Source organism: Rhinolophus hipposideros (assembly GCF_964194185.1).
Source record: "Rhinolophus hipposideros genome assembly, chromosome: 4".
In the NCBI taxonomy this organism is placed as follows: Eukaryota; Metazoa; Chordata; class Mammalia; order Chiroptera; family Rhinolophidae; genus Rhinolophus; species Rhinolophus hipposideros.
In genome coordinates, this window is record NC_138050.1 from 47,237,632 (window position 1) to 47,265,298 (window position 27,667).

Genomic DNA, 27,667 nt, shown 5'->3' on the forward strand with positions numbered 1-27,667 from the left:
CACAAATGGTCCTATTTCATCTTTTCTTACCGCCGAATAATATTCCATTGTGTATATGTACCACAACTTCTTTATCCATTCATCTATCGAAGGACATTTTGGTTGTTTCCATATCTTGGCCACCGTAAATAAAGCTGCAATGAACGTTGGACTACACGTGTCTTTATGGATAGATGTTTTCAGATTTTTTAGGTAGATACCCAGGAGAGGGATTTCTGGGTCATATGGTAATTCTAGTCGTAATTTTTTCAGGAACTTCCACACTGCCTTCCATAATGGCTGCACCAGTCTGCATTCCCACCAACAGTGGATGAGGGTTCCTTTTTCTCCACAGCTTCTCCAACACTTTTTACTATTTGCCTTGTTGATGATAGCCATTCTAACTGGTGTGAGGTGATATCTCATTGTTGTTTTTATTTGTATTTCTCTGATGATTAGCAATGTTGAGCATTTTTTTCATATGTCTATTGGCCATCTGTATGTCCACTTTGGAGAAATGTCTCTTCAGGTCCTCTCCCCATTTTCAATTGAGTTGTTTGTTTTTTATTGTTGAGTTGCATGAATTTCTTGTATATTTTGGATATTAGCCCATGATCAGGGGCACTGATGATTTTTTTGTTCTATTTCTTTAAAAAATTCCATTGGGATTTTGATGGGGATTGTATTAAATCTGTATATTGCTTTGGGTAATCTGCCCATTTTAACTATGTTGATTCTTCCAATCCACGAGCATGGAATGTTTTTCCATTTCTTTGTGTCTTCAATTTCTTTTAAAAATGTCTTATAGTTTTCAGTATATAGGTATATCACATTCTTGGTTAAGTTTATTCCTAGGTATTTTATTCTTTTTGCTGCAATTGAAAAAGGAATTGGTTTTTGTATTTCTTTTTCTGAGATTTCATTTTTAGTATATAGGAATGCAATGGAATCTTGTATGTTGATTTTGTAGCCGGCAACTTTACTGTATTTGTTGATTGTTTCTAATAGATTTTTGGTGGAGTCTTTAGGGTTTTCTACATATAGCATCATGTCATCAGCAAAGAGTGACAATTTAACTTCTTTATTCCAAATTTGGATGCCTTTTATTTCTTTCTCATGCCTGATTGCTCTGGCGAGGACTTCCAACACAATGTTGAAAAGCAGAAGTGACACGGGACAACCCTGTTATGTTCCTGAACATAGAGCAAAGGGCTTCAGTTTTTCACCATTAATTATGAGATTAGCTGAGGGCTTGTCATAGATGGCCTTTATTATGTTAAGGTATTTTCCTTCTTTACATATTTTATTAAGTGTTTTAATCATAAATAGATGTTGAATCTTGTTAAATGCTTTTTCTGCATCAATTGATATAATCATATGATTTGTCATTGATTTTAGACAGCTTCAATACAATGTGCCTTGGAGAAAGCTTGCTGGGATTGAGGTAATTAGGTGTTCTATTTGCTTCTTGGAGCATCCATTTCTTTCCACAAGTTTGGGGAGTTCTCATCGACTGTTTGAATATACTCTGCTCCCTTCTCTCATTTTTCTCAGTTTGGTATACCCATTATTATTTTATTGCTCTTTCTGATGGAGTCAGAAAGTTCTTGCAGAGTTCTTTCATTTCTTTTAAGTCTCAAGTCTCTTTCTTCTTCCATCCTTGTCATTTCCAGGTTTCTATCTTCAATGTCACTGATTCTTTCCTCCATCTGGTCAACTCTACTACCTAAGCTGGCTATTTCATTCTTAATTTCTTCTATTGAGTTGTAAATCTCCAGAAATTCTATTTGTTTTGTTTTGTTTTTTTTTAATTTCAATCTCTTTCGTAAAATGTTCATGTTGTTCTTTGACTTCGTTTCTGAGTTCATTGAACTGCCTGTGTTTTTTTGCATCTCGTTGAGTTTTTTTCAGAACTGCAATCTTGAATTCTCTGTCATTTAGGTCACACATTTCCATATCTTTAAGTTCCTTTTCTGGAGAATTTTCACTTTCTTTCTGAGCAGTCTTTTTGCCTTGGTTATTCATGGCAATTAATGATTTATACTTATCTTCCTAGACATCTACAGGAGTGGGTTCTGCAACAGGTTGATAGGAAGAGGTCTTTCTTTCATTTTCCAGTCTGTGTTTGTAGTGTGTTTTATTTTCTCTGCGGCTCCAGCCATTTTTTTCTCTCTCACACTGCAGTGTTATGTTTTCTCTGCACTCTTCCAGCTTCTCACACAATGGGGTATTCCCAGGAGGGCAGGCTTCTCCTCTGTTAACAGTTTGCCTGGGTTATAGGGTACTGCATCCCTGTGGGGATACAGAGAACTTTTGAAGTTTCAAAGCTCTTCCTGCACCAGATTCAGAACCGGTGTTTTTCAGCAGTTCTGTTTACTCCTGCAGGGATCTGCCCAGATAGGTGGGGACAGGGGTGGGGTGAGTTGTAAAAATTGGCCCAGAGCAATGGCAGCGACCACCACCACAGCCAGTCTTGCTTCCACAACTCCCTCCTCTTTGCCAGAACTAGTTGGTCTGTAAATATGTGTCTGTGGACCACAATTCTCAGAACTGCAAATATTCTGTTCTTTTGATCTGACACTGCTACTGTTCCTCTTCTAGTACTGGGCAGGTGGGGGCAGGTTGAGCTCTGGGAAGGTAGGGAAGGGGTGGCTAGTCTCAATGCCTAAGGCTTCCGTTCGCTGAGTCTGTGAGGGTTTAAACCACTGTTTTCAGCCTTCTTCCCCCAGTGTTTGCTCTGAGGTCTCTGCCATGAGTGTTGGGTTCAGCTGTGTTATATGCTGTCCCCTCAGCCCTATGGGCCATAAGCGGAGCCCTAGAAGTCTGACCTCTCCTGCAGCTGCAGTAGTTCCGGGATGCAGCGAGCTCGGAGCACTGAGCTAGGTCTGTGTCCTGCGCCTGCGCCTCCGTCTCCACACTTCTCCCTTCCCTCTTCCCCCGCTCGCGTGATTCTCCCACCTTTAGGTGAATTCTTTTTTCCTTTAAAAGTTTTATGGGTTTTGCTTTACATTTATGTCTATGATACATTTTAAGTTAATTTGTATGTTTGGTATGAAGTAGGGGTTTAAACTCATTCTTTTGTATGTGAATATACAGTTGTTCAAGCACTTTTGTTGAAAAGACTTGAAGGGTATTTTTGCTCATTACAGATTTCTAGATGAACACTTACTTAATTTTAGCCTTTAAGAGATAACATTACTTTGTCTTCTGGCATCTATAATTGTTGGGAAATGAAAAGTCTAACTCATTCTTGCTCTTTTAAAGATACTATGTTTCCTATGCTTTTGTTATCTATTTTCTAGCAGTTTTGCTGTGATGTCTTTATGTGTTTTTAATTTTTATTAAGTTTATTGGGGGACATTGGTTAGTAAAATGATATAGGCTTTAAGTGTACAATTCTATAATACATCATCTATATATTAAATTGTGTTTTCTACCCAAAGTAAAATCTTCTTCCATCACTATATATTTGACCCCCTTTATCCTTAAGATTTTTAGAGCATCTTGAATTTGCGGTTGACCTGTTTTGAAAATTATTGGTTTTTATCTCCTTAAATATTGCTTCTGTCTATTCGTTATCTTATCTTTTTAATAACTCCCTTTCCTGAGCTAAGCAGATTGGGTGAAGCAGTGATAACACAAATCCAATCAGGCAATTATGACAGGGCTGAAGTGCAGTTTTATTCTGTATTTTCCTCATTATCTTGGGTGTGGCCCTTGCAAGCTACTGATAGAAAGCCTTGCAAGCGTTTATCTTTTCTTCACTGAAAGTCAGCCAGGGATAAATATATCCCCTTTAGAGAATCTCAGAACAGCTTCCTAGTCTATGAAGTCTGACATTTAAGTTCGCGAACTATGTGTTCACATTGGCAGCACTGTACAAACAGTTCGGTAAGGTTTCATACCCTTGGTATATCAGTGTCTCACAGCTGTGTTAGTGTTGACATATGGCGGTGTCTTGCTGAGTGGCATTCATTATTGCATGTTTTTCTGTGCCATCGCGAGAATGTCTGAGCTTGAATTAGAGCAGTGAAGAAACATTAAATTTCTTGTTAACCTTGGCAAGAGTGGAAGCGAAATCAGGGACATGTTAGTTCAAGTTTATGGGGATAATGTCATGAAGAAAACTGCAGTGTACAAATGGATTAAACATTTTTCTGAAGGGAGAGAACGCGTCACTGAGAAGAGAGGTCCGGGCAGCCTGCAATGAGCAGAACTTATGAAAACATTGCAAAAATTCATTGAATCATGCGTCAAAATCATTGGCTGACTGAGAGAAGCATAGCAGACAAAATAAACATTGATAGAGAAAGAGTTAGGAAAATCTTAACTGAAAATCTTAGCATGAGAAAGTTGTGTGCAAAAATGGTCCTAAAGGAGCTCTTGCATCACGACAATGCACCAGCTGACATGGCACTATCTATGGGGGAGATTTTAGCCAGTAAACAAATAACTGTATTGGAACACCCTCCCTACTCACCTGATCTGGCCCCCAATGACTTCTTTCTCTACCCAAAGATAAAGGAAATATTGAAAGGAAGACATTTTGATGACATTCAGTACATCACGGGTAATATGACAACAGCTCTGATGGCGATTCCAGAAAGAGTTCCAAAATTGCTTTGAAGTGTGGGCTAGGTGCTGGCTTAAGTCCATAGCTTCCCAAGGTGGCCTTAGTGATATTCAGCGATGAAGTATGTAGCACTTTTTCTAGGATGAGTTCAGGAACTGAATTATCAGACCTGGTACTAACACAGGCATTTTAAAATGTAGCAAAAGCTTTTAAGAAGTTAAGATTTTCTTGGCAGGATTCCTTCACCATTTGGTCTTTTATCATCTTGTAACTTCAGGGAAATTTATAATCCCTTTTCTATATTTTTGACCTAATTGACCAAGTTCCTGAGCAGTTTCAGAGCTCTGGAATGCCTCATTGGAAAAATCGGTCTATCGTTTTGACAGCCCCCCTTCAATTGCAACTGCTAAAAGTTTTCTATTTTATCTTTGTTTTCTAGTAGAAGATCTTTACTTTCAGAATTTGAAAATGTTCCTAGGGACATAAATGGCTTACAGTTGTCCCCTAAGATAAGCAAAGTTTCTCCCTGTGGAAATTTAAAACATTACTCTGTCTTTGGTTTCACTGTACTCTAATGCCTTTAAAAATATCATCAATGAAGTGTATTTTAATTTTTCTAGTAATTTTCTTATAGTTGGATCTGTCACTACTTGATACACCCTTTCTTTAAGTTTAATATTTAATTCAGGCTTTACATTTGATGTGATTGCTAAATATTTATATGTAAATAAACTTAGTATTTGTTTTCCTATCATATATTATGTTTTACTCTTGCTTAAGTGTTAATCAAATATTGTTATTGCTTTTGTTTTATCCCCTTTTATTAGCTTTTAGTTTCACGTTATTTTATTGTTCTTCTTATAGTTATCTTAGGTTATAAACAAATAATTGACTTATTCCAATTTTTAATTTCTTTCTGTGCTGCATTTTATTGGGATGATAAATTTTGTTTGGTATTTGATTTCTGGTGAAACTTTTATGATTTTTATTCTAGAGGTTAACATATTTTTAACATATTAGTAGCTTAATTTCATACTATTTTTTATCTTTCAAAAATGTATATATATAGTTATCTTTTATATTTTAGAAGATATGTATATTAATCACAATGACTTTTACTAATTTCTGTGATTATCATTCTTCTTGCTTAATTCTTCTTTCTCCTGGTTTAATCTCTTAGTCTCCTTTACATGGGATATCATTCACAACCAATTCCACAGAGATGAATTTGGAAAGCAAATTATCTGAGATCAAATGCTTTAGTATACTTACCACACAGCCCCTTTTTTTCCTTTCTCTTTTTTTGTATGTATTTTTTAGCATAGGGATGAATTTCTCAATTCGATCTGCCAGCTTAAACAGAAGTTCTACCTTTTTAGTGATTTAACCAATGTGTTCATTTATTTTTAAACTTTAACCAGTATACCTTTCAGTTCATGGTCTTCTTCCACCCCTCTCTATAGATAGATAGATAGGTAGATAGATAGATAGATAGATAGATAGATAGATAGATAGATAGATAGATAGATAGATAGATGATAGATAGATATAGATACATTCATTTATCTATCTCTTAAAAATTTCCTCACAGTGATTACAAGTCATCTGCTATCTCAGGAGAATACTTTTTCATTCTATGTTTCTTTCCTTGTGTTTTTCTTTTGTATTGCTTGTCTTCAAGTCAATATTCATTCTGATTGTACATTTTGAGAGTTGATAATTACTTCGCAACTCCTTTTTACACAGAAATTAGAGTACGCATTGCCACTTGTTCCAGTTGAATGATGGTTTGATCCATCTGGCTGTTTCTATAAATATCCTAAATATTTCCTCTGTCAATTGCTTTTGATTCCTCTGATATAGACATGAAATACTGTTGCAATTGCTGTTGTTTCCATCTTCTTCAGCAAATTATTCCATATATATTGTGTATTATGGTTTTCCTTATGGTTTTCAACCACAGTGAACAACATTTTTCAATGATTTCATCATTCGTGGATTTTTCAGGAATCCTCTAGGATTTTTCATGAATCATCTTTGTAGTTTCCTGGTGTGAATTTGTGCATCTATCACTGTGTGTCTGCATGTGTAGTTTAAATTGTATTCATATACCAACTTATACTTATGATCCTTTTAATGTCCATAGGCATATGTATTTATTCTATATTTACTAAGAAAACTGTGGATATGGAGTGAGAGAAGGAAATACAATTTGTGTTCAATCTGCCTTCTCCCTTCTTAAATGCAGATCCTGTAGACTTTGAATCTTTCCCTTTATTATTTTGTGGAAATAATTTAGAATTTTAATCTCAGACAACTTGAATGATTTTTTCCTTAAAGTATTCCTCTTTCTGTAATCCTTGAAAATTGCATTATTTAAAAAAAAAGATCACAATTACATATCAACATCTGTTTGTTTTCAGTTTTTAGAAAAATGCATATATAGGAAATCAAATTATAATAAATACCTTCACCAAATGTGTCCATACATTGTTTTGTTCCACTTACACATATTCCATCCACACAGATCCATTGATTCATTCTACATGGATAACCATTAAGAACAAAAAAGTCATCTTGACATAATGCAGATGATCCATTGCAATATTCAGGGAGATCACATTCATCGTAGGAAACCCTGCATCCTTGTCCTTTTGCCTTATACTGATGGGGTGAGGTAAATGACATTGAATAGAGCAGAATGTGAATACACAAATATGTTAAAGAATAACTTTACATATATAGGTAATATGGAAATTTTAAGAATACTCTTACATGACAATTTTCACAGCATTCTCCATTATCACAATTGTAACCGGCTTTTAGTGTACATGAGGCAGCCTCACAGCATTTGTTATGCTGAGTATCACACTGCTGAAAGGGAAATTGAATGCTCTTAAGGTATCTTTTAACTTTTATTTACATTGGATATGTATTTTAATGATAACAAAATAGAAAATAGTGTATATATATATATGTATATATGTATATACATATATATGTTGTCTATCTTATAGATAGATGCTTAACTTATATGTTAGCAAACAGAAAAAAATAAACCAACGTATTCATTCATGTATTTAACAGAAATTTATTAGATATCTACATTATGCTAGACTGCATTTTTTATATCCCTACAGTAGATTTGACTACATTGGTGGTAGGATTTTCTGAAGTCCTGGAGTCCACCAAAGTTGACATCAAGAGCTCTGGCTCTTGTAGACAGAGATAGTTAAATATAAGACATGAAATAAAAGTTAAGATCTAACAATTTCATTATAGTAATTACTCATTATAGTTCTTGCTCATCCTTGATTAGTCTACTGTATTTTAATAAGTCTGTAACTTTATGAGTTATTCAAAGTTTACTTTACTTTTAATTCTCCAAAGATGAAGAGCTAGAAAATGATGTTTCTTAACATGATTGAAATTATCACCTTTATATCACTCATCCATATTTTATGATTCCTTGTTTTATGTTATAATTCATTTATGGCCATTGGTTTCTTTTATAAAATTCTATTATTAGGCTTAATAAAAGCAACAGATAAGAAAGGAGAAGGCTGGAAACATGATGAATTCATGCATGTGCGCACACACACACACACACACACACACACACACACTTTTTAAATTCCCAGGGATTTGAAACAGGGTTGATTGGGCCAAAAATTTCAATAATACACAAAAATAAATCAAGAATTTCTATAGTCTTGAGTTATAGCATGCATGCACTTACTAGAGCACACTAAATTTGCAGTATTTTCCAGTACTATTCTGCCTAGTTTATGTCATTGCTATTGCTATCTATATGGCATTCCAGAGGGTTGAGTTATATAACAGAGATTTAGGACTCAGTTATATGACATTTGCTAGAGCTAAGATACACTACCGTCAATTTTTATTAGAAATTTTCAAGGTGTTTTCATTCAGACCCAAACAAACAAAAACATGTGGGTGCTGGGTAATAATTTCTTATAATAAAAGCACATCACTTAACTATGTATAAAAATACACACTTTTCATGTTGGGGAGGGTACACATGAATGACCTTGGCTACTGGTAAGGGGAACGCTGAACTTCATTTATGTCTTCTTGATTCTCTCAGGTCCATAACACTCACTCTGAGTCTTACAATCTCTCTCTCCCTCGTTGCATTCCTTTTACTCTACTCTTCCCACCTCCCTCTGATCCAGCAGCTTTTTCTAAGTTTCTGGAGGTTCAAAAGCTGGCCTTTATGGATTATGTATTGTCCAAATCTTTTTTACTTAAATATTGACCTGGATTAAACTACTCAAAGCCAGAAATGTGCCTCTTATGTTTTCTTAATCAACTATAAAAGTTTATATCTATCTTTTTGAATGACAGAGGATTTTAGGTTAATAAGAAATAATAGGGAAGACTCAAAAGGGCAAGTTTAAACTTAGGTCAATTTAGCTATAGAATTAATAACTTTGAAAATCACTTGTATGGATAATCTACAAACCACTGAATCTATATACCAATATATAAATGCACTCACTAGTTTATTATAATTCCTATATGTCTTCTTAAATTCATTGTAAAAAAGCGAGTTTGATAAATGATGAAAAATGGCAGTGTACCACTACAAAAATTAATAATTTTATTAATTTATATGCTTCCCAATGAGTACCAACCTCCTGAGTCCCACAGTCACATTGTTCTCCTTGTTCCACTTTTCCATTACCACAAACTGCAGCTTTATATGATGGATCTAAACGTGGCTGGTTTTGAAGACATTGGGATTGTGGCTTTGAAATAAAACGTACAAAATCTTCCATACTGCAGTTACTAAAGATCTTCACACCACTGGAATGACTAAAAACACATCAAACTTCAAATTTTTATGTAAACCTTGCTTCCATAAACTACTAGCCTTGGAATAAAACTGTTTAATAGCGTTCCACAACAGACAAAAGACTCAATTTAGTTAATGTCAAACTTTCACTATCTGTGCATAAGTCAACAGTGCAAGCATTTAAATATTTTCAATAGGAATAAATAATCAATAAAATTGTATTGATTCTTATTGTACAATTATTTGTGACATTGATTTCTCTTGTAGTGCCTGCCTCACAGAGTGGTCCATCTCTGTTTTATTTGTTGCTTTCTTTTCCGTTCATGGCTTCTAAATATTATAATGCCCTTGTACTGATAAAAGAGATTAGCCTTTTCCCCTTTTTATATTTACTCATAAGTAATCTTATTGCATTATAGGTTTTAATAACACCAATACCTGACAGCTCAGATATTGGTTTTTCTCACTCAAACTTATCACCTAAACTCCGGAGTCCAATATCCAATTCTTTACTCAGTGTTTACACAAACAGAGAGAACATTTTTAAGCACAAATTTAGCATACTACTACTACCCTTACTACTCTTTATTCCCTTAGTGACATTTATTTTTCTTCAAAATATTTATCAGTGACTGGAATATTATTTATTGATAGATTGATTGAACATCTTGTCTTACTAGTTTTTTAGCTCTAGGAGAAAAGGTATTCTGACTGTTTTGTTCACTAACACAGAGTTAAGAGTTCAATGACTATTTTTAAATGTCACCCCAATAAATAAAAAAATAAAAAAGGAATGAATACATGGTTAAAACTATCTCTTATATAGTAGATTCTTTGGTTGCTGCTTCATTATAATTTTTATTATTCTGAATAATATTATTCTGAATAGTAACAATAGTATTCTGAGTAGTATTAGTCTGAATAGGTAAAAATTATAATGATGAAGGTCTATAATTTGATGGCAGATATAGCTAATGTGAAGTTATTATATTTTAAATCCATAGACTTAAATCCTAGTCACTCAGATTATTACAGAAAAAAATGTTATTCACATGAGGACTATGAACAAATTAAGAAGTTTTGAATAAACCATCAATTTTGGTATTTTTTTGTTGTCACATCCTGGTTGAACATACCCTTCAGTTACAGTAACCATATCTAATGGATTTATTATTACACTGTTAACAATTTAAATGATTTCTATCTAAATGCCAAAAACCAAAAGGGGAAAATGTGTAGAACTTTAATATTACAGAGAACCAGGCAATGCAAGATATGGTTGCTCTGTGTGAACTGGCCCATAGAGGATACACTTTCTGGTAATGAAATTAATGTTACCATTAAAAAGAAAATATTAATCATAATTATATCCAATTGGATAATTTATTTGCAGCGTGAATCTTTGCACAGATTTGCTGGCTATTCCCATTTCCTATTCTCTCATCTTTTCTTGATAACAGAGCCTCTGATTTTCAGTTCAATACATAACTTCCTCGTATACTGACTACATTTTTTTTTAGCTTTTTGTAAAGTTAGGAATAGGCATATATATAGGTTAGATAATTGGCTTAAAATGAAGCCATCAATTTAAGTTCTAGGAAATAATGTTGAGAGCTATGCTTTTATGTCCCCCTTTATCCTACTGATAACTATAAATTTGGTTAATTCTTGTAGTTAAAGCTTCCATTATGAGCTATGAAGTGATCTTGGAAATGGAAGCCACTTGTAGAAATCAATGTGAAATTATACTGTGAAATGCCACACAAGTAATATAATACTAGTTTTCCAAAGTAAAAAGAAACTTTTCTTTTCACTTAGTTTAAGCCATTATTACTTTGGGTTTTCTGTAATTCCCAGCCAAATATAAGTACAAATTCTGTCTCAATAAATACAGGTCTCAGTCAGAATATTGCTGTTTTAGTCACATTTCAAATACGTATTTCCTCACTATAACATTGCAAAGCATTGACAATAGGATACAATGTTTTCATTACAATGAGATAGAGAATAATAGAATGGAGCACCTTTTCTTAATCCATAAGCAAAACTCATCTCCCATATTCTGAATTTTTAGAAGAAGCAACACTATTATAAATAAAATGAATAAAACCTGTCTTCAAATATAACTTTAAAGAAATTATTAGAGGCATCTGAATAACTAACTAAAAACAGAATAATAACACCTCAACACATACTCTTACTTTTACTATGAAGTATGTGTAGCACGGAGAGAATCAAGAAAAAATGGAAAATGAGAGATTTAAAAATACTATTATTAAATTAGTATCAATAAACTTTAAAATTATATAAATGTCTAACCAGTATGTTGTACACCTGAAACTCATATAAAATAATATTGAATGTCAGTGGTATTTGAAACATAAAAGATGTAAAGTGAGGCATTTCAATTTTTAAAAAAGGAAAAGAAAGATAGTTTTTTCTAAATAACTGATTAGTCTTAATTCTATAAGAATAATGATAATAATAGCAAACAAATTCACTATGTCTTTAAGGCACGATAAGGATACAGCAAAAGACCTTCCCTAATGACAAAGAGAAAGCTGAAAAACACCATTTATGAAATCAATAGATGGCAAGACCTCAGGCTGAGCCAGGGCAGAATGAAGGAGATTCATGCAGATAAGGCCATACTAATAAATCATTCTCGTATAATGATCACAAGCCTGTATTTAGCTTATCTAATAAGGCCCTAAGTTACAAAATCATGCAAGTACACATAGTGATAAATGTAAGGTTAGATCACATATGACAAAGCAATTGTGGCCTTAGATTAGGAGATATTGAGATAGATATGCAGCATGGGAATTGGATAATATATTTTGATCTGGGCATCATTGGTCACAGATTATATTCGATCATTATTAATTATTTCAACAGCTTAAACTTTCTTTAAATACACCAAACTTATTTATATATAAACTGTATATGTAAAGCATATAAAAGTAAAGCATCTTACATTGCTTCTGGGTTCATTATGCAGACAAACGATGGACACTGGCATTTGTTAATATCATCATAAGTTATTCCCATACTAAGGCTCAGTAATTGAGCTATAATAATTGCAAGTGATTCCAGACTTATGGTTCTGGGATGCTGGGGAAAAAAATTACATGTACATATTCACCGTTTAGGAGATAACTCACTTACTGAGAGAATAATGTAATTATTAAAAATAGTTATGTAATAAAATGGAACAGAGGCTTCTAATATATTAGCCACAGAACTGCCATGCATGTTGGCCTAATACGTTGTTATCAATATAAGAAAAATATGAATATTGAAATCTAAAATTTTACCAAAATCTAAATGTATGTATGGTTCATTTGGTGCCATCAGAAAAAGAAAAAAAATTTCCCCAATAACTTAGTTATACAAAACAGTAATTATAGCCATATTTATACTCACAAAATAAAATGTTTAAAGATATACATATATAGTATGAAATTATTAACAGGTTGTGTTCAATTATAATTTGATTATTTAGAGAGGATATTTCATATAAATGTTCCATTCTTCTTTTTTTAAAAAAAATCACAAATTAACCCATTGAATTAATTTATATTTTGGTAATAATGACTGATCATTAGAATGCCAACTTTCCACAATCGTTTAAACTTTATTTTCAAAATTAAAATGCCTTTATCATTTTCTTTTTGTAAAAGTAAGATGCTTATTATAGCACATTTTGAAAATATTACATATACTAAACATAGTTTCAGAAAAATCCACAAATCACAGTACCTCCTCAAATATATATATATAATAACATTTTAGTGAGTACACTTTAAGATAGGTTTCTAGGAACATATTTTGGTATCTTTATCTTCTTTTTCTGTTTGCTTCTCCAAATCAACTTTCCATCATTTTCTACTCTGCTTTCTAGCCCAGTAGGATGACAAATGAACTATGTCAAAAGCTTCCTGTGCCCTCTGCTTTACTTTGATTGGGTCTAATGGGGAGGAGAGGGTGAGAAAAGAGCAAGGTATTTATTACTAGGGCATCTATGATTGCCTGAATCCTTGAGTGGAGGTCTCTACCTTCTGTCTGTGACCCTAATAGAATGTTCTTTCCTTCAAGCCTGGGTGACAAATTAAATATCTTTATTACTGGCCTTGAGATACTGAAAAGTCCCTACTTCTTTCATGCACATTGATAAAGGGTCGCTTTCTCAAATTACCACAGTTAACTGTACCATCCATTTTCAGAGAGAAGGAGGGAGAGGAAAAGAAGAATAAGAAGACAAAGAGGAGGTGGAAGAGGAAGAAGAGAAGGAGAAAGGAGGGAGGGGAGAAAATGGGGGAGAGGGGGGGAAGGGGAGGAAAGAATGTTAGATTCTGTGGAATAGAAAATGAAGGATTCTGCTAAATTTCAATAATGTAAATAATATTATAAATAATATAATAAATGATAAGATATTATGTTATTAGTGTAATTATTTTAGATTTTCTTGTTTCCAGGATATTGTAGAAAAGTCCTGGCAACATTCAATCAATGTAGCTTTATAATTGTTTCTCTGTCTCCCCTGTTTCCTGTTACCTATTAAAACTCAGTAAGATGGAAATAACAACATCCAAAGTTTCACTTTAGTTATTTTTATAAACACAGTCATCAGCACTCCCATGTGCAATTGTTCCTTTATTTTCTATCTTCTTATTAGTGCATATATTCTAGTCTTTCCTTTCATTGTATGATAGGATCAAAGATATGATTTTGTATTTGAGATGACATCTCACAGTTCTGGACATTAAAAGTGCAAGATCTTCATTTGTTTGTCTTGTTCTTTTGTTGTTTTCAGTTTTATATATCATTCATTTCACATCAGTGAAATGAAGAAACAAAACCTCATAGACACAGACAATAGTTTAGTGGTTAACAGAGGGTATAAGGGAAGGAGGGGATAGATGAGGGTAAAGGGAACAAAATATACAGTGGTGGAAAGAACGACTCTGGGTGGTGAACACACAATGTGATATATAGAGGATATATTATAGACTTGTACACCTGAAACCTATGTAACTTTACTAACAATTGTCACCCCAGTAAACTTTAATTAAAAAAAAAAGTGCAAGGTCAAGGTGACAGCAGGGTAGGTATCTGGTGAGTTTTCTCTTCCTGGCTTGTAGAAGGCTGACTTTTCTGTTTCCTCACATAGCCTTCTTCAGTGAATGCACAGAGAGATATCCTGGTTGTCTTTTCCTCTTTTCATAAGGACACTCATTCTATTGTATTAGAGGCCCACTCTTATAACCTCCTTTTGGTCAACATACAGTTTTTGAGATCCATCAATGTTGACTGTAATTATCTTTTTCATTACTAGCAATATGTGAATATACCACATGTAAACCATTTCAGGGATAGGAGGACTCAGTATTGTTAAGACTTCAATGTCTTTCAAATTGGCCTAAAGATGAAATTCAAAACCAATCAAAATCCAAGCAGTTTTTGTTGAAGTTGACAAGCTGACTTTAAAATGGTAATGCAGAATACTTAGAATACCTAAATCAGTCTGAAGAAATAGAAATAGGGTGTATACTACCATTTTTGATGATTTATTATAAAACTATAGTTATTAAGACAATGTGTTGGTGGTGAAAAGACAGACTATATCAATGATCATAAAAGACTCTAGAAAGAGAGTAGAAATATGATGTCCTGATTAATATAACAAAGGCACCACTCAGGGACTAGGTAGGAAGAGTGGTGCGTGTTTAATATCTGAAGACAGAGCTTCAACTCTTGCCTTCAACATCTCACTCCTGGGCATATCGACAGCTGCTGATTTTTCCAGTGAAAGGTCAGGCAATGATTATCCCAATGAAATGTGGAGAATAAGAAAGAAGAATATTAAGACACTCTTCTCTGTTCACTCCTCTCTCTACAAAGACCACTGCCCTTTACCATGAGCCACATACTTTTCAGTAAATGATGGCATTCACTTCTTCTTGGTAGCTAGCCTGGATTTAGAGAGAATGAGTTCTGCTCTTTTTTTTGTTAATCCTGCTTCACATGAGAGTCTTATGATTTTTCCGTGTTGTAGTTAACTGGGTAAATCAGCCAAATTCCAGCTTTTCAGACTAGGCGATGACTTGCTTATAAATAAATATAAGCCACATTTTCCAAAGTATGATGTATGAATTTTAAAGTTGAAATTTGTGTCTCCATTTGATTGATTCATCTTTTCATATCTTCACTTAGCTTCACTTAACTTGTTCCCTGAACTAAGAGTATTATGCATTGCCTCCCTCAAATTCCAGCAGACATTGTACACACACACACACACACACACACACACACACACACACACACAGTCAAGCTCTATATGTCAGAAAAACCATAACATTATGAAAGAGGAGCAAAATCATACCAATTTTAAGTACACCAAAATTTTCTACTAAGATAAATAATGCCAATTAGGGCATTTGATTCTATTATTCTTCACCTGTGCCCCATGGAACAATTTAAAAGAACTGATAGTTTCAAAGGTTTTATTTTAATTTGTTTCATAAATATATTAGCTTCATAATTAAAAAAACGTTCAAAACATGACCTTGAAATTAAAGTCAATTAATGATTAAATATTGAGCACATGAAAATTCATGAGCATTTTATAAGACTAAACTAGATCACTATCTTAACTTTCTAAAAAGGATATTTTGAACTCATGAGAGGAAAATGGTAAGTTCAATGAGGACTTGTTGTAGTTCAAACATTTCTCTCAGCAGCAAGGACAAAGATCTCTAGATTCATTATGCAAATTTTAATATACTTTGAAACAATAAAATAAGGAAATACTTAATTACATTCTACTTACATATCTTAGCCAAGCAAATTAAAGCATACCAACCAGAGCAATACCTCCTCCATATTGGCTATCGCACATCTTCCCTTGAAAGGTCGCACCAACATACTTTGATTTTTCTCTGTAACTTAAGTTAAAAAAAATCGTAATCATATAATTTTGTAAAACTAAACAATTAATATTGAATTTCCCTAATACAGCTTTTGTTTTGCATAGTTACACAATAAATTCATATGTATTTCCACGTAACATTAGAATAACAAAGCATAGGAAGTGACTAAATGTATCTGCTTCTTTTGAAACCAATAAAATAGATATAAAAAACAAACAACATGAAGTATATTCTCATATGAAATTTTAAAAAATAATGAAGATTTTCTTATAAAGGGGTCAAATATATGGTGATGGAAGGAGAACTGACTCTGGGTGGTGAAGACTCAATGCAATATATAGATGACGTATAAGTATTATACAATTGTATACTTAACCTATGTAATTGTACTAATCAACGTAACCCCAATAAATTTAATAAAAAATAATAAATAAAAATCAAAATAAATAATTCCTAAAATATCAAAGTAATAAAAATAAATATATATTTTTTTAATTTAGAAAAATAAGGCAATGCATTTTATAAATAGGCAGAATCACTTTATGGACTGAAGTTTCCCCTTCATCAGACAGAATTAGCTTGCCAGAGGCCTGCAAATGTATGACATTTTTGTGGGGCAGAAAATAATTTAAAATATTATGATTTTTTAATCATATGTATGATTTTAAATAATACAATAATATGTATATAGGTTCTGACCATTGATAAAAGAAAAACAAAAAGCTTATTAAATACAAAGGGAAGCTTATATTATGGAAAATGCAGCCCAGTGTGAATGTGGTATGTTGGAGGTGTTTAAATATACAGTAGTATTTTCATTTTCTCATTATTTTTGTTTTCACTTTATGGAAATAAAGCATAAAAAGAAGGGCAAATTACTATGTTCATAGAATTCAGTTACATTTTTTCAGATATATATTATTAATATTTCATGTATAGTTAGGGACACTTGATACGTTATACAGGGTAAGCTATGAAGGTATACGGCAACAAGATTGAAGGAGTGATGTTTAACTACAAACCAATAAATACAATTATATCAATAATTCAGCTATATAACCTGTGTTGTGAAAAATAATCTTCACATGATGTTGTATGTAAGAAAAATGGCACAAGATTTTTTTTCTCTAAAGACCTATCAACTGTTAGAAATTAGGTCAAATATGGATATGTTTTCTTTATGTAAGATTTAGTAATGCTAAGATATGCTTACACAAGTAAAAATGCCACATCATGCGGACGCAAAACAAGATAAGATCTTTTCCATTTTAAAAATCTGTGTAATAATTCATTAGCATCTCCAGTTACAGAAATTTTATTTTCATGTATCCAAAGCTCCAATGAAGATAGAATTATTGTAATATTAAATGAAGTAAAAATCTAAAATAGAACACATAAAGAAAATATATTCAAATATTATGGTCTAAATAGATTTGGAAATTAAGTGTGAAAATAAACACTATACTAATGACAAATATTAAACAACTGAACTGTAAGTCTGAATTGGATCTTATAAAGTAAACACTACATATTAATGAAACAAGTAATAATTAACATTTTGAAATCCTTGTATTTAAATAAGCCCCATGTCAAGATCTTTGTTTAATTTAATCCTTACGATAACCTAATTAGGTATACATAATTATTATTATTGCTATTGCACAGTTAGAAAGGTGAAACCTAAAATGGTTATAATTTTTCCTATTCATACAAGATGTGTATAAGGCAGTATCATAAAAGAAAACATGGGAATTTTTAAAGTAACACAAGCAAATGCAAAAATACTAAAAAGTAAACACTCACAGCATTAGTCAATCCAATTAACTGGAAGATTTTTTGAGTGACAACAGCCGTATCAGAACCCATATGATTATACTGAAAAAGATAATCACACCATTTAGATCTAAATATACATTGTTTAATATTTAATGATTGCTATTTTGTTTACATTTTAATATATTAAGTTAAAATATTTACTAATCACTCGTTTTTAAACATTAAATATTATAGAAATAATATGACATATATTCAGTGTGAGAAATGGAATATATAAAAAAATACAAAAAGACACAATGAACTCCCAAAAATAGAAGAGGAAGGAATACAACCAAACTCATTTTACAAGGCCAGCATTACTCTGATACCAAAGTCAGACAAGGACACCACAAAAAAAAAAAAAAAAAAAAAAAAATTTACAACCCAAGATCTCTGATGAACATAGATCCAAAAATCCTCAACCAAATGTTGGCAATCTGAATTCAACAGCACATTAAAGGGATCATACACCATGATCCAGTGGAATTTATTCCATGGATGCCAAAATGGTTCAACATCCCCAAATCAGTGATACACTACAATAACAAAATGAAGGACAAAAGTCATATGATCATCTCAATAGATGCATAAAAGGCATTTGACATATTTAACATATTTTCATAAACATATTTTCATAAAAACTCTCCTCAACAAAGCAGGTATAGAAGGAACATACCTCAACATAATAAAGACCATATATAACAGGCCCATAGCCAACATCTTAATCAATGGTGAAAAGTTGAAAACTTTTCCCCTATGATCAAATATAAGACAAAGATGCCCACACTCACCACTTTTATTCAACATACTATTGAAAGCCTTAGCCAGAGAAATTAGGTCAGAAAAATAAACAAAATGTGTTCAAACTGAAAGGAAGAAGTAAAACTGTTACTACTTGCAGATGCCATGATATTATATATAGGAAGCTGTAAAGACTTCACACACACGCAAAAAAAAAAAATTGTTAGAAGAAACAAATTCAGTAAAGTTGCAGAATACAAAACAAACATGCAAAAATCTGTTTCATTTCTATGTACTAATAACTATCAGGAAGAGAAACTAAGAAAATAATCCCATTTACAATGACCTCAAAAGGAAAAAGATACATAGGAATAAACTTAAAAGATACATAACAAGGAGGTAAAGGATCTAAACAATGAAAACTATAAGATATTGAAATAAATTGAAGAAAACACAAATTAATATATTTCCTTTATATTCATGAATATGTTGATGAATTATAAGAATTAACATTGTTAAAATGTTTATACTACGCAAAACAATCTACATATTTGATGAAATCCCTATCAAAATTCTGATGTCATTTTTCACAGAAATAGAACAAACATTTCTAAAATTTATATGTAACCACAAAAGGCCTCAAATAGCCAAAGTAATTTGAAAAAGAAAAACAAAGCTGGAGGAGTCAAAGAAATATGAGAAAGAAAAAGCAAAGCTGGAGGAATCCTGATCTCTGATTTCAAACTATATTACAAGGCCGTAATAATCAAAACAATATGATATTGCCATAAAAATAGACACTTAGAATAATGGAGCAGAATACAGAGCTCAGAAATAAACCCATACACAATGGTCAATTAATTTACAACAAATGGGCCAAAGAATATAGAATAGGTAAAGAACATTCTCTCCAGTAAATAGTATTGGGAAAATTGGACAGCACATAAGAAAAATGGAATTGGACCACTATCTTACACCATACAAAAAAAAAATTCAAAATGGATTAAAAATGTGAACATAAGACCTGAAAGCACAAAACTTCCAGTAGAAAATATAGGTGGTAAGCTCCTTCACATTGGGTGGTGACAATTTTTTGGATTTGACACCAAAATAAAGGCAACAAAAGCAAAATTAAGCAAGTGGGAATACATTACACTAAAAAGCTTCTTCAAGCATAGGAAACCATTGACAAAATGGAAAGGCAATACATATAATAAATGGGATAAAATATTTGCAAATCATATATCTGATAGGGGGTTAATACCCAAAATATATAAAGAACTCATAACACTCCATAGTGAAAAAAGGCAAACAATCTGATTTAAAAATGGGCAGAAGATCTGAGTAGACATTTTTTCCAAAGAAAACAGAGAATGCCAAGAGATATATGAAAAGGTGCTCAACATCACTAATTATCAGTGAAATGCAAGTCAAAACCACAATGAAATATCACTTCACTCTTGTTAGAATGGCTACTGTCAAAAAGTAAAGAAATAACAAATGTTGGGGAGGATGTGGAAAAAAGGGAACACTTGTGCACTGTTGGTGGGAATGTAAATTAGTGCAGCCACTATGGAAAACAGTATGGAGGTTTCTAAAAACACTCAAGATAAAGTTACCATATGATCAATCCAGCAATGCTACGTCTGGGTATTTATCTGAAGGAAGCCAAAACACTAACTCAAAAAAATATGAGTACATCTCATGTTCATTGTAGCATATTTATACCATGATATGGAAAGAACATAAGTGTTTATCAATGGATGAATGGATGAAAAAATTGTGATTTATATATATACACGATAGAATATTATTCAGCAGTAAAAAGAAACAAACATTGCCATTTGTGACAATATTGATAGACTTTGAAGACATTATACTAAGTGAAATAAGTCAGACAGAAAAAGACAAATACTATATGACCTTATTTATATAGAGAATCTAAACACAAAACAAATCAGAAAAACTAGCTTATACATACAGAGAACAGACTGGTGGTTGACAGAGATAGGGTAGAGAGTGGGCAAAAATTGTAAAAGTTATCAAAGGTACAAACTTCAGTGATAAAATAAATTAAGTCCTGGCGATGTAATGTACAGCAGGTTGACTATAAATAATACTGCATTGTATAACTGAAACTTGCTAAGAGAGTAGATCTTTATAGTTCTCATCATAAGAAAAAAAACGTAGCAATGTGTGCTTATATTAATTACACTTACTATGGTGATCATTTTGCAATATGTTCAAATATAAAATCATTATATTGTACACTTGATACTAATATAATTTTATATGACAATTATTTCTCAATTTTTAGAACTGAAACTGCTAGCAATAAGATATAGTTTTATTATCAAATAATGATACTTATTGAAAGACAATGTAAGCTTTAAACTATAAAATTTAAATATGAAGAATAAAGATTATAGATTGAATACATTCATTCAAAGCCATGTCTTATTGAACCCTCATTTAAATATTATAAAAGTATCAATAGGAAATAAATGCTCATTTGTTTTCTCACAAGAAAAACAAATAAAGAAAAAGGAAAGACAAAATTTGAAAACTGATGAATGGATAAAGAACAAAAAGACAATAGAAAAAAATTAACACAATAAAAAGCTGGTTCTTTGGAAACATTAATAAAATTGACAAACCGCTGGCAAGACTCACCAAGGTAAAAAGACACAAATAAAGAAAATCAGAAATGAAAGAGGAGAAGTTACAATGGATATCACAGAAATACAAAGGATCATACAAGAATACTATGAAAGACTACATGCCACCAAATTCAATAACCTAGAGGAAATGGACAAGTTCTTAGAAATATATGACCTTCCTACACTGAATCATAAAAAACTGGAAAATCTAAACAGATCAATTAACAGTAAGGAAATTGAAACAATCATCCAGAACCTTCCCAAAAGCAAAACTACAGGATCAGATGGCTTCACTAGTTAATTCTACCAAACATTCAAACATGATTTAATGCCTGTCTTTCTCAAACGCTTTCAAAAAATTGAAGAAGAGGCAATACTTCCTAACTCATTATATGAGGCCAACATTACCCTGATACCAAAACCTGGTAAAGATAACACAAAAAAAGAAAACTACAGAATGATATCTCTGATGAGCATGGATGCAAAAATCCTAAACAAAACACTAGAAAATTGAATACAAAAATACATTAAAAAATTATACACCATGGTCAAATGGAGTTCATTCCAGGGATCCAAGGATGGTTCAACATACACAAATTAATCAGTATGATATACCACATAAAATGAAGGATAAAAAATCCTATAATCATTATTAATAGATGCAGAAAAAGCATTTGATAAGATAAACATCCATTTATGATTATAACACAAAATGGGTATAGAAAAATTACCTCAACATAATAAAGACCATATGTGACAAACCCTCACCTAATGTCAACTTAATGGTGAAAAACTGAAAGCTTTTTCCTTAATATAAGGAACAAGACAAGAATGCCCCCTCTCACCATTGTTATTCAAAATAGTAGATCAATCAGAAAAGACAAGGAAATAAAAGGCATCCAAATTGGGAAAGAAGAAGTCAAATTGTCATTTTTCATAGATGACATAATTTTTTATGTAGAAAATGCTAAAAATTTCACCAAAAACCAATAAACAAATACAGTAAAGTTGCAAGATATAAAATCAATGTACAAAAATTCATTGCATTTCAATACATTAACATGAAATTTTACAAAAAGAAATAAAAAATAATTTGTTTTCCAATTGCAACATGAAGAATAAAATACCTAGAAATATACTTAGCAAAGGACGTAAAGGACCTATACACTGAAAACTGCAAGACATTATTAAAAGAAATTGAAGAAAACACAAGGAAATAGAAGGATATTCCATGCTTATGGGTTGGAAGAATCAACATAATTAAAATGGTCATCTTACCTAAAGCAATATATAGATTTAATGCAATCCCCATGAAAATCCCAATAGCATTTTAAAAAGAAATAGAACAACAACAACAAAAACCATCAGATTTGTGTGCAATCACAAAAGGCCCTGACTATCCAAAGCAATCCTGAGAAAAAGGAACAATGCTGGAGGTATCACACTCCCTGATTTCAAATTACACTACAAAGAGACAATAATCAAAACAGCATGGGACTGGGAGAAAAACAGACACACAGACCAATGAAACAAAATTAAGAACCCCAAAATAAACCCACATAAACATGGGCAGATAATTTTTGACAAGGAGACAGAAACGCACGACAGAGAAAAGAAGCCTCTTCAATAAGTGTTGCTGGGAAAATTGGAAAGCCACGTACAAAAGAATGAAACTAGACTGATATTTGTCACCATACACTAAAGTTAACTCAAAATGGATCAAAGACCTAAATATAAGACCTGAAACTATAAATTCCATAGAAGAAAGTATAGTTACTAAACTTATGGACCTTGGGTTTAGAGAGAATTTTGTGAATTTAACCTGATGAGTTAGGAAGTAACCTTAAAGTCAAGGAAAGTAAAGGAAAATAAACACCTGAAACCTATGTAACTTTACTAACAATTGTCAAGCCAATAAACTTAAAAAATAAATAAATAAATAAATAAATGGGACTACATCAAATTAAAAAGCTTCTGCACAGCCAAAGAAACCATCAACAAAACAAAGAGGCAACGAACGGGATGGGAGAAAATATTTGCAAACAACACCTCTGATAAGGGGCTAATATCCAAAATAAAGGAGCTAATATCCAAAATATATAAAGACCTTATACAACTCAACAACTAAAAAACAAACAGTCTAATTAAAAACTGGGCATAGGACCTAAACAGACATTTCTCCAAAGAAGACATACAGCCAACAGATATATGAAAAAATGCACAACTTCACTAGCTATTAGGGAAATGCAAATGAAAACCACAATGATATCACCTCACACCTGTTAGAATGGCTATTATCAACAAGAGAAGCAATAACAAGTGTTGGAGAGGTTGTGGAGAAAAAGGAACCCTCATACTCTGCAGGTGGGAATGTAAATTGGCACAACACTATGGAAAACAGTATGAAAATTTCTTTAAAAATTAAGAATAGAATTACCATACTACCCAGCAATCCCTCTTCTGGTATCTACCCCAAAATCTGAAAATATTCATTTATAAAGAAATATGTACTCCTATGTTGCAGCATTGCAGCATTGCATCATTGCAGCATTACTCATGGTGTCCAACACATGGAAACAAATAGAAAGATGCCTATATAGTATGCTAGAAATGGAGGAAAAACAGCTGCCCAGCAACTTCCAACACTTCATCCACTGGCAATAAGAAGCCCAGGTAGAAATGGAGTGAGAAACCCACTAACACCCTGGTGCCTGGAGTAGTAATTTGTGCCCCACAGCATAGAATCTCTCATGGTCCAACTTGAAACAACAGGTAGCCTGGACCAGTGAAGAACCATTTGCTCTGCTGTCAGTAACAGCAGGGAATGAGTGAAGCTCCCATAACACAAAATAGCTCCACCCCCTGAGGCCAGATGTCTCCTACCCCCACCTATAAACACTAGACAGAAAAACCCTGAAAGGAACTTCTACTCCCACAAACAGCACTGGGAAAATGTAAGCAGGAATCCCACTAGCATTGGGTAGGCCAGGAGAACACTTTCCACCTCCAGACCTATCATCTACAATCTCCCAGACAGAGAGGGAAAGCCTCCACTCCTGCAAGCAGCGCACGCAGGTCTCAGTGGAATCTACAGAAGTACCAACTGAATCAAGAAGACCAAAATAGTATCAGGAAGGCTCTGAAAACTTTTGTCATTGAATACAAACACCCAACTTGGTCAATATTGGTGTGCTAATAAAATAAAAGATGTATGTAGAATCCAGAATCTCATAGCATAATGATCAAAATGTCCCGATAGCAACTGGAAAACACTTGTCATATCAAGAACCAGGAAAATCACTTCAGCGAGAAAAGGCAAAACCCACATGTCAACACCAAGTTAAATCATCTGTTTGAACTCTCAGACAAGGCTTTAAAGTCGTCTTCATAAAAATATGACAACAAGTAACTAAAAATATCCTTCAGGGGGAGTGACATCCGCCAAATGAAAGGCTAGAAAATTCCAAGTCCTTATTCCTCAATGGAAATGTCAAAAGATAATTAGAAACTGGCCGAAATAAACTCATAGGAGCTCTGGCAAATAATCAAAGATCTACAACAACCAAGCAAATATCAAAGCATGAAAAATTCAACTTAAAAATGGAAAGAAATTTTGTAGTGCTTTTACTTTCCTTTGCCCTACTCCCTCTCTGGTATGGCACGGTTTAATCTGGAGGAGATAGCAGTTCCCTCCTTCAAATAAAGGTTTCAGAGAAGACCTTATATGAAATGTTGTAACCTGGCTAATAGCTGCCTGAGAGGCTGGTTTCTGTTGAATCTAACTTAGATTTCAGACAGAAAAAAGGAGTGGCCACTGCTTGTGAAAACTGCAGGGGGATGACAGATCTTCAGATGCCTGGAGCAAGAGATTACAGGTGAAGATATACGAGGCCTGACAATTAAGTTTGCAAACTTGCCACACTGTGCTTACGTTGGCAGCGCTGTACAAACATAACCTTGGTACATCAGTGTCCCACAGCTGTGTTCGTGTAGACATGGTGGTGTCTTGCTGAGTGGCGTTCATTATCGTTGCTTCGTGTTTTTCTGTGCCATCACAACAATGTCTAAGCTTGAATTAGAGCAGTGAAGAAACATTAAATTTCTATTAAACTTGGCAAGAGTGGAAGTGAAATCAGGGACACGTTAGTCCAAGTTTATGGAGATAATGCCATGAAGAAAATGGCAGTGTACAAATGGATTAAACATTTTTCTGAGGGAGGAGAGAGAATGCATCACTGATGAAGAGAGGTCAGGGCAACTACTAACAAGCAGAACTGATGAAAACATTGCAAAGATTCATTGAATTGTGCATCAAAATCGTCAGCTGATTGTGAGAAGTATAGCACACCAAGTAAACATTGATAGAGAAACAATTAGGAAAATTGTAACTGAAAATCTTGGCATGAGAAAGGTGTGTGTAAAAATGGTCCCGAAGGCAGTGGAAATATAATGGCTGTATGCAATATCAGGGGGGTAGTAGATTGGGGGAGAGTGGTTATCACTTTCTTTGTGAGGAATTTAAATGATAAATGTCTAACTATTGCATTGTTTTGTACACCTGAAACTAATAAAAAATAGTAATAATAACGGTCCTGAAGGAGCTCTTCCATCATGATAATGCACCAGCTCACACAGCACTATCTGTGAAAAAGTTTTTAACCAGTAAACAAATAACTATATTGGAACTCCCTAATCATCTGATCTGGCCCCCAATGACTTCTTTCTTTACTTGAAAATAAAAGAAATATTGAAAGGAAGACATTTTATGACATTCAGGACATCAAGTGTAATACGATGATATCTCTGATGGCCATTCGAGAAAAAGAGTTGCAAAATTGCTTTGAAGGGTGAACTAGGTGCTGGCATCAGTGCACAGCTTCTCAAAGGGAGTACTTTGAAGGTGACCATAGTGATATTCAGCAATGAGGTATGTAGCATTTTTTCTAGAATGAGTTTGCAAACCTAATTGTCAGACTTCATACAACAGACCAGTCAAGACCCTGAGGAGAAGCTGGGGTAAGCCTCTTTGGAAAACTGAGATATTCAAAAGCAGCTCTGTATATGGTTAACTTAAGAAAGCTCATAAAGATATATGTTCAGGAAAGACCTGAGAACATACTAAACTGCTACTTCCGATGACCCTTAAATTGAGAACAATCCTAGCTAATTGGCGAAGGACTGCCCAAATAAAAAATAGAGCTAATCTGCAAAAACTGCAAGAAGGGGTTATTTTTTTCAAATGCTCAATTTTCAACAAAAATTACAAGGTTCCTTAGTCATTTGGGCCGCTATAACAAAAATACCATAGACTGGGTACTTAAATAACAGGCATTTATTTCTCACAGTTCTGGAAGCTAGAAAGTTTAAGATCAAGGTTCTAGCAGATTTGGTGTCTGATTAAAACCCTCTTCCTGGTTCATAAATGGCCATCTTTCCATCTTCTTGCTGGGTCCTTACATAGCAGAAAGGTGAGGGAATTTTCTGGGCCCTAATGCCATTCGTGAGGGCTTCACCTTAATGACCTAAGCCGCTCCCAAAGGCACCACCTCCAAATACTAACACATTATATTAGATTTTAATATGAGTTTTGGAGAAACACAAACATTAAGTCTATATCATAAGACAAACACAGAAACAAAAAAATAAAACATGGCCCAGAGGAGCAAGATAAATTGGGAGAAACCATCCTTAAGGGAATACAGACTTACCAGACAAAGTCTTTAAAACAAATGTCTAAAATATGCCCATAGTGAAAGGAAAACACAGACTAAGGGTAATCAGGAAAATGACACATAAACAAAATGAGAAAATCAACAAAAATATGGAAATTATAAAAAGAAGCCAAATTCTAGAGCTGAAAAATACGATAACTGAATTAAAAATTCACTAGAAGGGTTCAAAAGCAGATTTCAAGAGGCAGGAGAAAGAATCAACAAATTTGAGGGGAGGACAATTGAGTCTAAGGACCAGAAAGAAAAAAAGAGGGACTTGTGTTATACCACTAAACAGAAATAATATATGAATAATGGTAGTCCCAGAGGAAGAGAGATTACTTGAAGAAAAAAAATGATGAAACACATAAACCTACAAATTCTGGAAGCTCAACAAACTGTAAGAAGGATAAAGCCAAAGAAACTGACACCAAGAC

At 33.1% G+C, this 27,667-nt stretch overlaps 1 protein-coding gene across 1 annotated transcript in view; it reads right to left on the reverse strand.

Moving 5' to 3' along the window:
* The window catches only part of LOC308496886 (disintegrin and metalloproteinase domain-containing protein 2-like), a gene marked incomplete at its 5' end in the record, with an annotated part of 91,524 nt that overhangs the window by 41,806 nt on the left and 22,051 nt on the right, over nt 1-27,667 (reverse strand). The window contains 6 exons of the mRNA XM_081046669.1: nt 7,021-7,216; nt 9,211-9,391; nt 12,349-12,485; nt 16,237-16,318; nt 17,517-17,683; nt 18,107-18,178. Of these exons, the coding sequence (XP_080902795.1) occupies nt 7,021-7,216; nt 9,211-9,391; nt 12,349-12,485; nt 16,237-16,318; nt 17,517-17,683; nt 18,107-18,178 (835 nt within the window). The remainder of the gene's footprint in view (nt 1-7,020; nt 7,217-9,210; nt 9,392-12,348; nt 12,486-16,236; nt 16,319-17,516; nt 17,684-18,106; nt 18,179-27,667) is intronic.